Source organism: Alosa sapidissima, chromosome 22, assembly GCF_018492685.1.
Source record: "Alosa sapidissima isolate fAloSap1 chromosome 22, fAloSap1.pri, whole genome shotgun sequence".
Lineage (NCBI taxonomy): Eukaryota > Metazoa > Chordata > Actinopteri > Clupeiformes > Clupeidae > Alosa > Alosa sapidissima.
Window position 1 is genome coordinate 1,137,229 of NC_055978.1, and position 14,009 is coordinate 1,151,237.

Here is a 14,009-nt window from a genome sequence, read left to right on the forward strand (position 1 = left end):
TGTAGTTTCCCAATAATGTATGTACTTTATTTATATTTAGTGCAAATAGCCTGCTGTAGCATTGTGCTGATGGATAAAAAGTCGCCTATTTAAAGGCGCAGTCTGCATTAACCCTAGCTCTCCATTTAGTGTGTGCGCTTGTAAAACTAGTGATGTAGCCTACACAATCCTGGCGCAGTAGCATATAACAGTTAGAGCCTACCATTTATTTTAGGAGGAGAGGTGTAGGACCTACAATGTTCATTGTTGCTCTCAATCAGCATCAATATCTGTAGGCCTATCACATGATTCACTATTTTGTACATAGGCCCAGAGGACTGTTAGGGGGCAGGCTATGTATTATCATCAAGTAAGCCTATACTAAATAATTTGGTCAACATTTTTACTTTATGTTGGTTTAAGTTATAAACAAAACATGTTATAAACGGAAAAAATCCATGGTTCTGCGTCACTGTTGATCATGATGGCCTATGTATTTCAGCCATATTTGGTTTAGTCTCGTGTAGGCCTAGACTACTTTGGGTAACACTTTATTTTAATGTGTCGCTGTTACAGTGTACCTACCTGATTAGGTACAGTGGTACAACCTGTGTAACAACATATACTATCAGGTACTATCATTGTACTTGCATTATGTATTTGTGGGTACCTACATATAGTTGTTACATTGTAATACTGAGTGCTTTTACAAAACTTTGCCAATTTGCCTACATTTTCATCAGAGGCAAAGAGCTGATCTGAGACCTGCTGGATGGGGTAAATCTGGTCATGGTAGATTTGATATACAAACCATTCTTAGCTCCAGTCAAGGCCTCATTGTCTTCAGACATCAAAGACACAACATACATGTCATATGTACATGTAAGTAATTAACTGGTACACTTAATATGTTTATTCCACTGTATCAAAGAGTAACAAGGTTGTAGCAGCACAGCTGTTACATGTACACTGAAGACAATGAGGCCTTGACCGGAGCTAAGAATGGTTTGTATATCAAATCTACCATGACCAGATTTACCCCATCCAGCAGGTCTCAGGTCAGCTCTTTGCCTCTGATGAAAATTTTGGCAAATTGGCAAAGTTTTGTAAAAGCACTCAGTATTACAATGTAACAACTATATGTAGGTACCCACAAATACATAATGCAAGTACAATGATAGTACCTGATAGTACATGTTGTTACACAGGTTGTACCACTGTACCTAATCAGGTAGGTACACTGTAACAGCGAGCTCTATTATAAATTAGTTTTCTTTAGGCCTTATAGGCTGTATTGTAAGAAAACAAGAAAAGAACACTGAAGAATAGAACACTGATGTTGAATTTGCAACAAATTATTCCGACTCTGTAAGGAACGCCAGGTCAGTGTTAGTAACAATGTTGCAGTTGTGGCTGCTGGCAGTGGCGTTCGATTAGAACCTCATAAAAACCTCTAGGGCGATTTTCATTATCATCTTTTAAGGCATAGAGATCCGGTAACCTGACCCTCGCCAGATGAATTTCGTTCCGCCTAGCTCCACTCATCCATCTGGAACCGATCCATTGGAAAGGTGTTTCAGAAGGCTGGGCCTAATCAAAAAATGCTTGCATATGATTGAATAAGCCACTTGTCCGTCATCTATTGACGTGCTACTTCAACCACTCACATCGAAGCCAACCCGTGACGCTGATAACAGTCTCACGGTCGCTTCTCCACTACGTCACATCTATGAAACTCCCGCCCTGCGTCCTGATTGGCTCAACCATAAAGTCGGTTGCAGAAATCACTCTCAATGGAAGAGGTCGCAGATGGATGTGAGTGAAGCTAGGCGGAGCTAAGCGGAACAAAATTCATCTGGCGAGGGTCAGGTTAGAGATCCGGGGCTATTCCCAAGACATCCGGAGCTATAGCCTTGAATGCCCAGGTCTAACAACGCCACTGTGTATACCACAACCAGGCGTGTTCTAACATTAGATTATCTTGCCATAACTTTTCAGAGTAGTTTACTGTAGTTGACAACAAACTTAGCAGAGAATTAGCATTAGTTACAACTCTGGCATGTTTTAACGATGCTACATTTTCGTAAATAACAGATTGAATTGCAATTTCGCCACACAACCGACTGTATGACCACACACAGCTCAAAATGCTTGAGCCTTTTAGAATGGAGCCTCTCCTCAGCCAGACTTTCGGAGCAGCCGAATGTGCACAGAGGGGAGTGGCGTGTTTTGTCATTTGAGAGAGAGAGAGAGTGTGTGCAGGGCAAAAATAAGCAACGTGAATCAGTGTGCTGCATGTTTTTGTGCATCTATTCCCGAAATTCTTTTTCTAAACGGAATGTGGCAAAATAATATTTTTTTCTTTTTACATTTTTTGAGATCGTTCGGAGCCATAATAAAGATCAAAATTCAATTAATTGCACTTGCACTAATTAATTGCACTAATTGACTTGCAGAGTTAAGTTACACAGAGTATGCAGAAACACTATTGAACACCAGTTAACATTCAATTAATAAAATAATAATGGTTGCAATAATTACACCAGCAATGTCTGTGAGTTTAATTAAATTTGCGAACACACTTAATCGACAGGTTTTGCTATTAATAAATGGCTGAAGTGAGCAGCATGAGCCAAGAATCCATCCAACTTTGAAATAGACTTTTACTTTCATAAGACTACAACAGCGCTGTTTTTGCATGTCATCCTAAATCTCCATGGTGTTTAACTGTGCAGCTACAAATCAGTCTTATAAATTGGTGAATGAGAAATCTTGCATCAGGCAATGTCAATTATATGTGCCCCATTAACATTAGGGAATGATAAGTAATTATTACATGAGTTAACCCTTAGAACCCAATTGATGCAAAGTGCGTCAAAAAACACACCCTTTCTTCTCTGTTAGGCCATCCTTAAAAATATTTTTGTTTGCAGTAACAGCCAAAAAATTTTTTTTTCAAGATTCAAAGTAAAAAAAAAGTACAATTTTGGTCATGGTGATTACGTAGGAATGAATTTACACAAATGTGCATATCGTGACGTAACTGACTGGGTCTTCAACCCGTACCTTCAGGCGCACCATTGCAAACCTCATTCTGATGCAGGTTATATAGACCAGCCTTTCTCAAACTTCTTTGACCTGAGGCCCGGTCATGGCAGACTTTGGGGTCATAGGGCTCATCTACATGTACCCAGAAAGAAGGCTACAAGCTCTTGGCCACGTTATATTGAAATTTGACTATAGGCCTACAATACTCAATGCTATACAGTGTATTATACAGTCTCTGCTCTGTTTCTAAGGAAGTTCCAAAAAACAACGTCGTTCTATTAAGTTTCGTTAAATAAATAAATAGCCTTCCAACAGGTTGAAGCGGAGCTTTGATACCAACGTTATCGATTAGTTTCAGTTTCTCTCACGCAGACGCGCATTGAATGAATGCTCATACCACCACTTAATCGTAGGGCTCCATGTTTAATGACATCGATAGCAGAAACGTTTGTTTTATTCTTTCGTCGATCCGCGGTTTCTTGATCAACTGCGCAGCAAATTATCAAATGAAGCACCGGGCCAAATTTCACTCCACGACTCCGCGGACCAGCAGTCTCCATGTTGCGGACCCATATTTTGAGAAATGCTAAATAGACCACAACCAATTTCTATACTCCGACACGGTCACCGTTAGACTAGGGGGGGAGAAGGGATGAGAAAAGATCTGGCCACAGTTCTTCCAGAACTTCATGCCAAGTAAAAGCATTATCAGTTTGTGTGAATGAAACGAAGCGTAGGCCATAGTGTGACATGCGTAAAACCAATGGTGTAGAGATGACGCCACAGGGTTTTATTTAAGTGAGCCACGTTTGCATGTAGGCAATTTATATTCACAATACTTGGGCCTACTAAAAGAAATATTATTTTATTGCATTTGTATTGGTTGTTTAGAGTAAAAAAAACAATCGGTCGGTATTAACGCAAGTTTACAACCGGCAAGTCGGTCGGACTAAAAGGGGAAAAAAATAAATATTTGGGTCGGTTCTAAATTGACAGGGTCGGTCGGGTTACGGCAAACGAAAATATTTTTAAGGATGGCCTTACATTGCTCCGGAACTGTTCATCGCAGCGAGATGAAACCTTTATAGAGTGACAGGGCAGAAGTGGGGCTTTCCAACGAGACCACCCACTTGTCTGTACGATCAAGTATGAAAATAAAAAAGTTGAGAATCATTATGAGTGCATACACACGCAGGCTAACACGCAAACTCGGGTCAAGTCAGGTCAGATCAGTTCGTGTCACAGATATGGAGCGCAGAAAGGTCATTTTTCATCAATAAATAAAAAACATTTACATACACCACATATTTCTGTAAATTGCTCAGCCCCAGAGTATACCTCCAACATGGCAATTATATTGTTAGATTCAGGACAGTCTGCCCTACACACAAATGAAATGCATGTAGAGCTATGAGCTTGCTGTGGTGAGATACATATCAAAATATAATAATTTTTATAATACGCTTTTTGTATTTTAATTCTTTAAAAATCTAAATAAAATCAATGCTAGTACTAATACATGAAATGATGGCAGATAGCCTAGACTCTGCTGAAAAAAACAATATATAATATGTGTGTGTGGCACTTACAATGACCAGAATAAATCCTTATGAATAAAGGTAGTGAAAATGCCCTAAAAACAGCTTAGGGCTCTAAGGGTTAATACAGGCGTTGGCACCATATTGTGGTCAGAGCGGCATTGCCACCTACAGTACTGACTTGGTAGGCCTTCTGTTTTTAAATACTAAAATCTTTAGCCTATATGCGGCAAAGGCTGATATGACCTTTTTGACAACTTATTTTGAAACTTACAGAAATTATTTTAAAATCATGTTTTATCATGAGTTCAGGTAGAGAGAAAAAATCAATTACAATCAACAATCATCTTCAACACTGAAAAAAAAAACATTGAGGTTTATCCTCCATGTACACGGTTTCAAGTAAATATTGTTCAAAAACCTCAATTCAAATTTCATTTCGGTAGCTTGAACATCCCAGAGTAGTATGGACAAGAGGCACAAACAAAAGTGTTTTGGATTCAAACAAAACCAGGAAAAGTGTGGATGTAGCATAAGATGGACTCACTCTGTGCTTCCCCACAACAGACAACACAAAGCCCCCCTCTACATATCCCACCCGCCTGTCTCTGTGTGTGTGTTTGCCCCAGGTCAAGAGTATTAACTGTTTCTCTTTTATTTTGTGAAGTGATTTGCAGGGTGTAAAGACCTATGCCAAGAGAGATGGCAATGACTGGATCCTAAATGGAAACAAGGTTTGGTTGAACTGACCTTTATTACTCCCATAATTACTCATATATTTGCTTTGAATAGTATATGGAATATATCAAAGATTACTACCTTTACTCTTATTTGCCATCAGTTTAAAGGTCAATTTATAGTTCAGGCAACCAAAATAAATTATTGCTAACAGATGTTGAGCTGAAGGCTTTTATAGTCCAGTGCCATCAACAACTTGTCAAATAGAACATCCATTAGTTTCTATGACTCTTTCTCTAAACATCTCACTGACCAGTGCTTCTGACCAACCAACCAGCGTATAGTGAATACTAACCAATAAGTACTGCATGATGCCAGTGGGAAAAGTGACATTGAAGTTGAAGCTTTCCAGATTTGGTAACGCTAACAAAGGGCTTGCTACGAACACTGCGAGTGAATAGGCGGGACAAGAGCCATATATGGACTTCATATTGCATTGACCAAGTAGGCCTATAGGTGTGATTGAATAGGTTTCAGTCAATTACCTTTAGGAGGTGCATCCCAAAGTGAAATGTCAAGTGAGTCGAACCGAAAGAGAACTGTTTTGATGTTTGGCTGATGGCTATAAGCAACAATGACACAAACATTTGTTTATTTAAGGTTTTGAAGAGTACAACTTATTTAACATCACTTTAGAAATTACAAAGGCCATAGTCACATCTTTCTATGGCCTATGCTTCACCATATCCAGTATTGCCAATGTCTTTCAATAATAGTGCTTTAGATGGTCTGCTGACAGATCATAATTGTCACAGTGGAAAAGCCTAAGATTAAAACTTAGGCTGTTTGACTGATAAATAATGGTGGAAAAGCAGTTAACATACCATAAATTATGTGACGTTTCTCAAGTTATTTAACATCACATAAGGAACGTTGGGCGGTGGTAACGTAGTGGTTAAGGAGCTGGGCTAGCATGCTGTAGTTTGAAAGGTTGTGGGTTCAATTCCTGACTTCTACTGTTGTGCTCTTGAGCGGGGCACTTAACCCCAAATTGCTCCAGAGACAATGGTCTTTGTAATATAATTGTCATATCTAAGTCGCTTTGGATAGAAGTGTCTGCTAAATGAGCAAATGTAATGTAAAATGTATTAGCATTAGCACTGTGTGATATCACTCACATGTCAAGTGACACAAAATTATATCATGACTACTGTATACACTCCTCATATTTCAGGTCTTCATTACCAATGGGTGGATGAGTGACCTGGTGATTGTGGTTGCTGTGACAAATCGTGAGGCCCGTACAGCAGCTCATGGCATCAGCCTTTTCCTGGTGGAGAATGGAATGAAGGGCTTTCAGAAGGGTCGGAAGTTGGAGAAAATTGGCCTGAAAGCTCAGGTATGCACTTGCAGATTTGCACAACCACATAACTTGATCACAGAGTACCTTTAACAAGGACCTTGCCCACAGGACACTGCAGAGCTGTTCTTTGAGGATGTACGTCTCCCAGGAGATGCATTATTAGGGGAAGTCAACAGAGGGTTCTACTACCTAATGAATGAACTGCCACAGGTAAACAAAAACAAATAATATTAGTGTGATAATGTAGTTAAGAGGACAGTTCCATTCTCTGTGATTTAATCTTTCTTCCTGTGTGTCTCAGGAGCGCTTGCTGATAGCCATTATGGCTATTGCCAGTTGTGAGTTCATGTTTGAGGAAACGAGGAACTATGTCATGCAGAGGAAAGCATTTGGCAAGACCATAGCACATCTACAGGTGAGTAATATGTAAACATTGACACTTCCATCGTCTCATTTTCCATCAAGATAGTCACGATGAATGGATACTATGTAATGGTTTCAACTATGTACTGCTTTCTACTACTTGGGCTACGTTTACATTAGGTCTGTTTTCGTTTTGTTTACGAATTTGTTCCGCGTCCACAGAGAAACGAACTTGAAATGTTGTGCATTCACATTACACTATTGATACGCAGATCACACGACCATGCATGTCTACCCTTTGTCAAGTCCCACATTCCTATTACTTTTGCTAGTTCAGATAAACAATGGTAATGCACTCTGTTTGCAAACTGCTAAAAAAACTCACTGAAGAAGAACAGGCCAGTGAACCCTTCTCCTTTTTCGGTGAGCTTTTTTTGGCAGTTTGCAAACGGAGTGCATTACCACCACCATCTGCTGGACTGAGGTGTAATGGCAAGTGTACCCCTCAGCCTCGTAATGGCCGCCGGGTGAATAAGGCGAATAGCCTCCCAGAGCTGCTGCTTGGATGTGAACTGCCTCCCACCCTCAGATCTTTTGCTTGATGATGCTCCAAAGGTTCTCTATAAGGTTGAGGTCAGGGGAAGATGGGGGCCACACCATGAGTTTCTCTCCTTTTATGCCCATAGCAGCCAATGACCCAGAGGTATTCTTTGCAGCATGAGATTGTGCATTGTCATGCATAAAGATGATTTTGCTACAGAAGGCACGGTTCTTGTTTTTGTACCACGGAAGAAAGTGGTCAGTCAGAAACTCTACATACTTTGCCGAGGTCATTTTCGCACCGTCAGGGATCCTAAAGGGGCCTACCAGCTCTCCCCATGATTCCAGCCCAAAACATGACTCCGCCACCTTCTTGCTGACGACTCAGCCTTGTTGGGACATGGTGGCCATTCACCAACCATCCATTACTCCATCCATCTGGACCATCTAGTGTTGCACGGCACTCAACAAAACTGTTTGAAAATTAGTCTCCATGTATTCCTAAGCCCACTGCAACCTTTTCTGCTTGTGAGCATTGTTTAGGGGTGGCTGAATAGTAGGTCTATGCACACTTGCAAACTTCTTAAGGATCCTACACCTTGAGGTTCGTGGGACTCCAGAGGCACCAGCGGCTTCAAACACCTTTTTGCTGCTTTGCAATGGCATTTTAGCAGCTACTCCCTTGATTCTATGAATTTGTCTGGCAGTATATGAGGTTGGTACAGACTGGGCTACTAGATTTTAGATGAGTGACCGTGCGGTATAGTCTTAAGCAGCTTTTTTGCTAGGCCTTTTCAGCTGGTTGGGGCACAAGCAAGTGTTCAGATTGGCTGTCTATCTGTCTTTTATGAGGATTTTCTTGGAGCAGATCTTCGGTAGCCTAGTCAATATCTCTTAGCTCTTAGCTGTCCACTTTCATCAGGCCATATATAGCCTACATAATATTTTTTTATGTATGAAATTATACATTTATTTCTGTACGAACACATAGTAATTAATTAGTGTTTAGTGTTGGAACTGGTAATTCTGATTCTTAAAAATCATGACAAACGTACAGTGGGCATTACTTTGAAATTCACGCATTACGTGACGTGAAGCTGCATGAAACTGTAGTACCACTTTCAGCCACTGTGCATCGTAATTCAAACGAGAGTAATGGGTGCGCAGGGGAACGCAGAGAAGTATAGACTGTAAATATGATGCAATTTGATTTCATTTCGTGATTTTTTTTTAATTTTTTTTATTTCCACACTTTGCGTCAATCGGGTTCTAATTGTTGCTGAGAGGAATCCCAGCCTACGAATTCAATAACAAAATAAATCATGCATAATTAAAAATGACCTTGATTTAGGCTACTTGGGTATGGCATAAGTCTTGGCTACACAGTGGTTAACGAAAATCGAAATCTGCTTTTTATAGCCTACCGATGCCGCTCCACAAAACGAAAAAATATCTTAATTTGTTGTCTATGTTATTGTACAATGACAGCAAGCAATTCAATTTTCAGTAATTCGTTACAGTTACTGAATAACTGTAACGTCCATTCCTGCATTACTCTTAATATCTCTAATATATTGACTTATTGTTTCCATAGGCATGCAGTGATTGCTTATTGAAAATATAGATTAGCCTAGACACATTATTTCATTGTAGAGATATGCGCAGGATAGCAAGCATTCTCTCCTTGTACCGCTCTCCCTCAAACAGGTTGGCTTCAGCCCGCACCTCCCCTACGCAAATCAAAACAGTGTCTTATGCAAGAACTGTTCATGCAGACTACAACTGGCGCGGTGTAGCCTACACAACTTTGTTCAAAATTGATGCATTCAAGTTAACTTTGCAAAGTTAGTAGCCTACTTATCACAACGTTGTCAATCGTAAATGCTAATTTATTCTAACGTCTCTCTACGGAACTACCTGCTTAATGTGTGGAGGACGAAGAGAAAGCACCTTTTTGATAATTGAGCCAGTAGAAAAATAACTGTTCAGAACTAATCTGTAGCCTAGGGTAGGCTTCTGCAGAAAACAATGTCGTTGGCGATTTACTAGCCTGGCCATTTGCCATCCCCTTGGTACGCTTCGCTTCTACAAGGGTCTGGGATCTCGGCTATTGACGAACGTTTGCAAGCTGGATGCGTGGACTCTGTAGAAGTTTAAAACGATTGGATCTGATTTCACCCAATCGCTAACGTTTGGCCGTGACGTATGTTATGCGCCAGCTTGATCGTGAAGCTACACTACAATGCTCAGAAATTGCACAACAACCATTCGCCACCAAAGCGAACAAGATGGATGTAAATGACCATGCCAGCTTTGCGATACAAATGTAAGAGTTAGTGGAAGAATAGCAAATAGCAGATTACTATTCAACAGTAAGGTTGAAGATAACATATTGTAACGCCGATGAGAAGTTAGGAGACGGGAAGGCTGATATATCATTCCAAAACTCTGGTAGTTTATTTCCTATAGATGTACAGGCTAGTGCACGGGCAACAGGAGGTGTCCACTACAAAACAACAAACTGATCGCTGATAAATCACGGTCTCAATCACTCGTCATTCACACTCATCGGCCAACAACACAACGCAACACAAATCACTCGCACGTAATCCACTTCTACTCTGACTAAACTTGCTAGATCCCCCTATTCTATTCCCTCCTCTTAGCAATCCCTAACCTATCTGAACCCCTAAATATTCCCTCCCGGACACCTCCCCCCAATCAAAGCACATCAGAACTCATTGACACATTCTATGAGGGAGAGACACAAACACTTGCGCGCACTCACACACACACACACAAACAAGCACAGGCCGGGAACACAGAAGACACAGGGGAACGCAGGGGAAAGCCCAACACAGGGGCAAATAGCCTCGGTGATACAATATCATCACAATTGTCAAAGCTAGATGTGATCATTGAAAACACGCCGCTTCATTCATACCGGGTCTGCCACACATGCTGTAATTTAATATCGAGGCTACTGCGCGATACAAATCAAACGTTTCCCAAATCCCGAGTAGGGCCACAACATCTTTGCCCGAAATGAAATGTGTTAAACACTCCTTTTGTTCGGACTTCAATTCCTGAATATTTGGAAGCGTAGCCAGAACGGACTGAATTGCTTCATTAACTTATGCCATTGCCAACTCCCCAAGGACTACAATTCAAACACAGCGCAGAATCTCGACGTCGTCTCTCACAACTTTCGCCTCCTGCTCACTGTTGGCGCGGAGTCGAATATACCGCTGCGAGCGAGGCCAATGGCCGGAATCCCAGACGAAGTCGTGGAGGGAGATGAAAATCGAGCGGAAGTACGTAGGAAGGCAATTAGGCCAGGCTAGCAATTTACTATCTAGCAACGTTTTTAACAGGCTACGCAATAGAGGCTTAGACAACTATGACCCAGGTTTTGGTTTCGTAAATTAATTTGCCCTACTTCTTGACTGCAGTGTAGTCAATTGACTGCTTGACAGGTTATTTTTATTTGTCTGTACAATAAACAAATACATCTGCTTTATGCCGCAGAATTACGCACTTTGCCAGCCTATAGAACGGGCACATTTTGGAGAGAGAATGATAATGTATGCACGCAAGAATCTGTAGGCTATTTGTGGCGGGTTACCAGCAAACAATGTTTAATGCATTAACTCAAGACCTCAAACGTTTTCTAAACAATAAAAACAGAAAGGATGCAGCAGGCAGCAAATGTAGAAGAGTCATTTCCAGTGGAAGAACAAAATGCTGAATGAAGCCCAAAGCTATGAAGGCATATCTGCAAGTTGTTATTTTATGAAGACGTAAATGGTTGCTTTGCTTTCATTAATGGTTTCGCTATAGTCAAGTTTGCAAGGAGACATAATGCGTGAGCATGCCACACTATCCAGGGACTCACTTACACAGCTGTGGTAGCGGGGGCAGGAGGACAACTGTTACCGCAGGCTTTATATCAAATTCTTCAACAGAAGCCTTAAAGGCCTGCCTCGAATGCAGGCTTGCCCAAAATAAAGGCCTGTGGTTTGCGCAGCCTACAGTAAGTAGGCTAAATAACCGACCCGTCACAGTATGCGGTATGATGATTTTTTACGAGCAAGATGTTTTTAGTGCCCTGTGCGCGTTGCATGTTCTTAAATAACAATGAAATATCATCAGTAATATTCAACCATTATTTTGTGATTTGGGATTAATGTATATTTTCATTAAGCACAGAGAATCTCATGTCAGTCCCCTCATATTTGGCTGACTTCTACAGACGCGCAAAAAAAAAAACACTGCCACTTCCCTCCATACCTGTCAACATTTAGCTTTCCAAAAACGGGAGATTTTTTGTTGGGGGGGGGGGTGTTAGTGTTTATATCGGATTTGTGTTTGCATATTTAATACGTTTCATACACGTGTTTCAACACTGCATTTCGGTCGTTGCTTTTACCTTACCATTACCTTACGCATGCCAGTTATGTATCCACCAGCTGCCTGCCTGCAGCCTACTTCCAAAACGCCAAAGCTGCTTGCTGTCAGATTTGGTTCCGAGGGCACAATTGCAGTGTATCACTCAATAACAGTTTATGTGATGTGTTAATCAATTAAATTCCCAACAATTTCACAACAGCTAGTTCTGGAGTAGGCCATTCAACTAGCCCACTTGCTTACGACCTGGGAGATGTCAGACTAATAGAAAAAATGAATGGATCAATGATTTTAAAATGATGTTTGATGGCCATGCAAATTACAGTTTTCCGGGAGAAATAACAAAATGGGAGGGTGCTGGGAGATGACCTTGAAATACGGGAGAACCCGGGAAAAACGGGAGTGTTGACAGGTATGCTTCCCTCCCCATATTCCACACATCAGACATCAGATCAGCTTGTAGGCCATTAGCCTCAGGCCCCTCCTCCTCCTGGACATCATAGCCCAGAGGTGGAAAGGTGCGATTTGTTGGGGGCAGGGCCGGATTACCAATTCATAGACACCTGGGCACAAATGTCTGATGGGCCCCCCTGCCCCCCAGCCAACGTGAATCGGGCGGTCAGAATTTTTTTTCAAATGTTTTTTTTTATTATTATTATTATTATTATTGTAACACACACACACACACACACACACACTGCTCATTGCAAAATGAAACAGAACCTTTAAAGGTAAACAGGCCTATAACTTGACTAAAACCGGCCTATAACTTGACTAAAACCGTGCAAAACTGAGGAGGCACACCTGTTATTATCTGAGCAGTCTAATGTATGTCCTCATTTTGCGAATGCGAGGACTATATGAGCCTGTTGCATTTCGTCAGATGTCCGAGTCGCGCATAATGTTTGAAAACCACTGGCTCGTAATCACAAAAATTTAACACACGACAGTTGGATACTTCATCATGTTTCCATGCCTACGTTTTGGTGAGTAGCATAGAGATTGTTAAAAAAAAAAAAAGTAAGCACATATGGCTCTCCGTTCTCCGTCTCCGGACATCGAAAACGTATATTTTTAATAGGTGGTCTACGAGCTAAAAATAACACACGCATTGGCACAGCAAACGAACTGCTGAAGGGCCAGCAGAGAAAACGTAGAAGTACAAAAGAACAATACTTGACAGTCAAACATTTAATTCCAATCATTGAGGGACTGATTCTTCCTCAGTATTTGATCCCTTCTCCAATTCTGTTGCAATGTACTATAAACTTAACCTGACCCTAGCCAGATGAATTTCGCTCCGCCTAGCTCCACTCATCCATCTGGAACCGATCCATTGAAGTGTTGCTTCAGAAGGCTGGGCCTAATCAAAAAATGCTTGCATATGATTGAATAAGCCACTTGTCCGTCATCTATTGACGTGCTTCTTCAACCACTCACATCGAAGCCAACCCGTGACGCTAATAACAGTCTCACAGCCGCTTCTACGCTATGTCACATCTATGAAACTCCCGCCCTGCGTCCTGATTGGCTGAACCATAAAGTCGGTTGCAGAAATCACACTCAATGGAAGAGGTCCCAGATGGATGTGAGTGAAGTTAGGCGGAGCTAAGCGGAACGAACTTCATCTGGTTAGGGTCAGGTTACTATAAACTGGCTTTGGTGCATAACATAAGCAGATCTTGAAGTGAGTAGTCGTCTTCTTTAGTTTATTGGCATATTGCATTGTTCATTTGTTGCATACCGCCACCTACTGTACATGAGTCTGTAGTGTTGCGAAGTGAGTAGTACTATTGGCTGCAAATTCACTATTCAGGAAATCTGCCAAAACTGACCATTTTATTCTCCAGCCTAATTATAGGGTTAGATATATATATATATATATATATATAGATAGATAGATAGATAGATAGATAGATAGATAGATAGATAGATAGATAGATAGATACTTTATTGATCCCCAAGGGGAAATTCAAGGTCTCATAGCATACAGACATCACACACAACATTCACTAACAGGGGTGTGGCAATAGGGAGGGGCCTGGCGCGTTGTCTAAAAATCGCTATCATACACCACCTAAACCTGGTCAGAA

The 14,009-nt window shown here is 41.1% G+C and overlaps 1 protein-coding gene across 1 annotated transcript in view; it reads left to right on the forward strand.

Moving 5' to 3' along the window:
• Positions 1–14,009, forward strand: part of acadl (acyl-CoA dehydrogenase long chain) — a 64,161-nt gene that overhangs the window by 34,938 nt on the left and 15,214 nt on the right. Inside the window, exons 5-8 of the mRNA XM_042077948.1 lie at positions 5,233–5,299; positions 6,478–6,642; positions 6,715–6,816; positions 6,908–7,021. Of these exons, the coding sequence (XP_041933882.1) occupies positions 5,233–5,299; positions 6,478–6,642; positions 6,715–6,816; positions 6,908–7,021 (448 nt within the window). The remainder of the gene's footprint in view (positions 1–5,232; positions 5,300–6,477; positions 6,643–6,714; positions 6,817–6,907; positions 7,022–14,009) is intronic.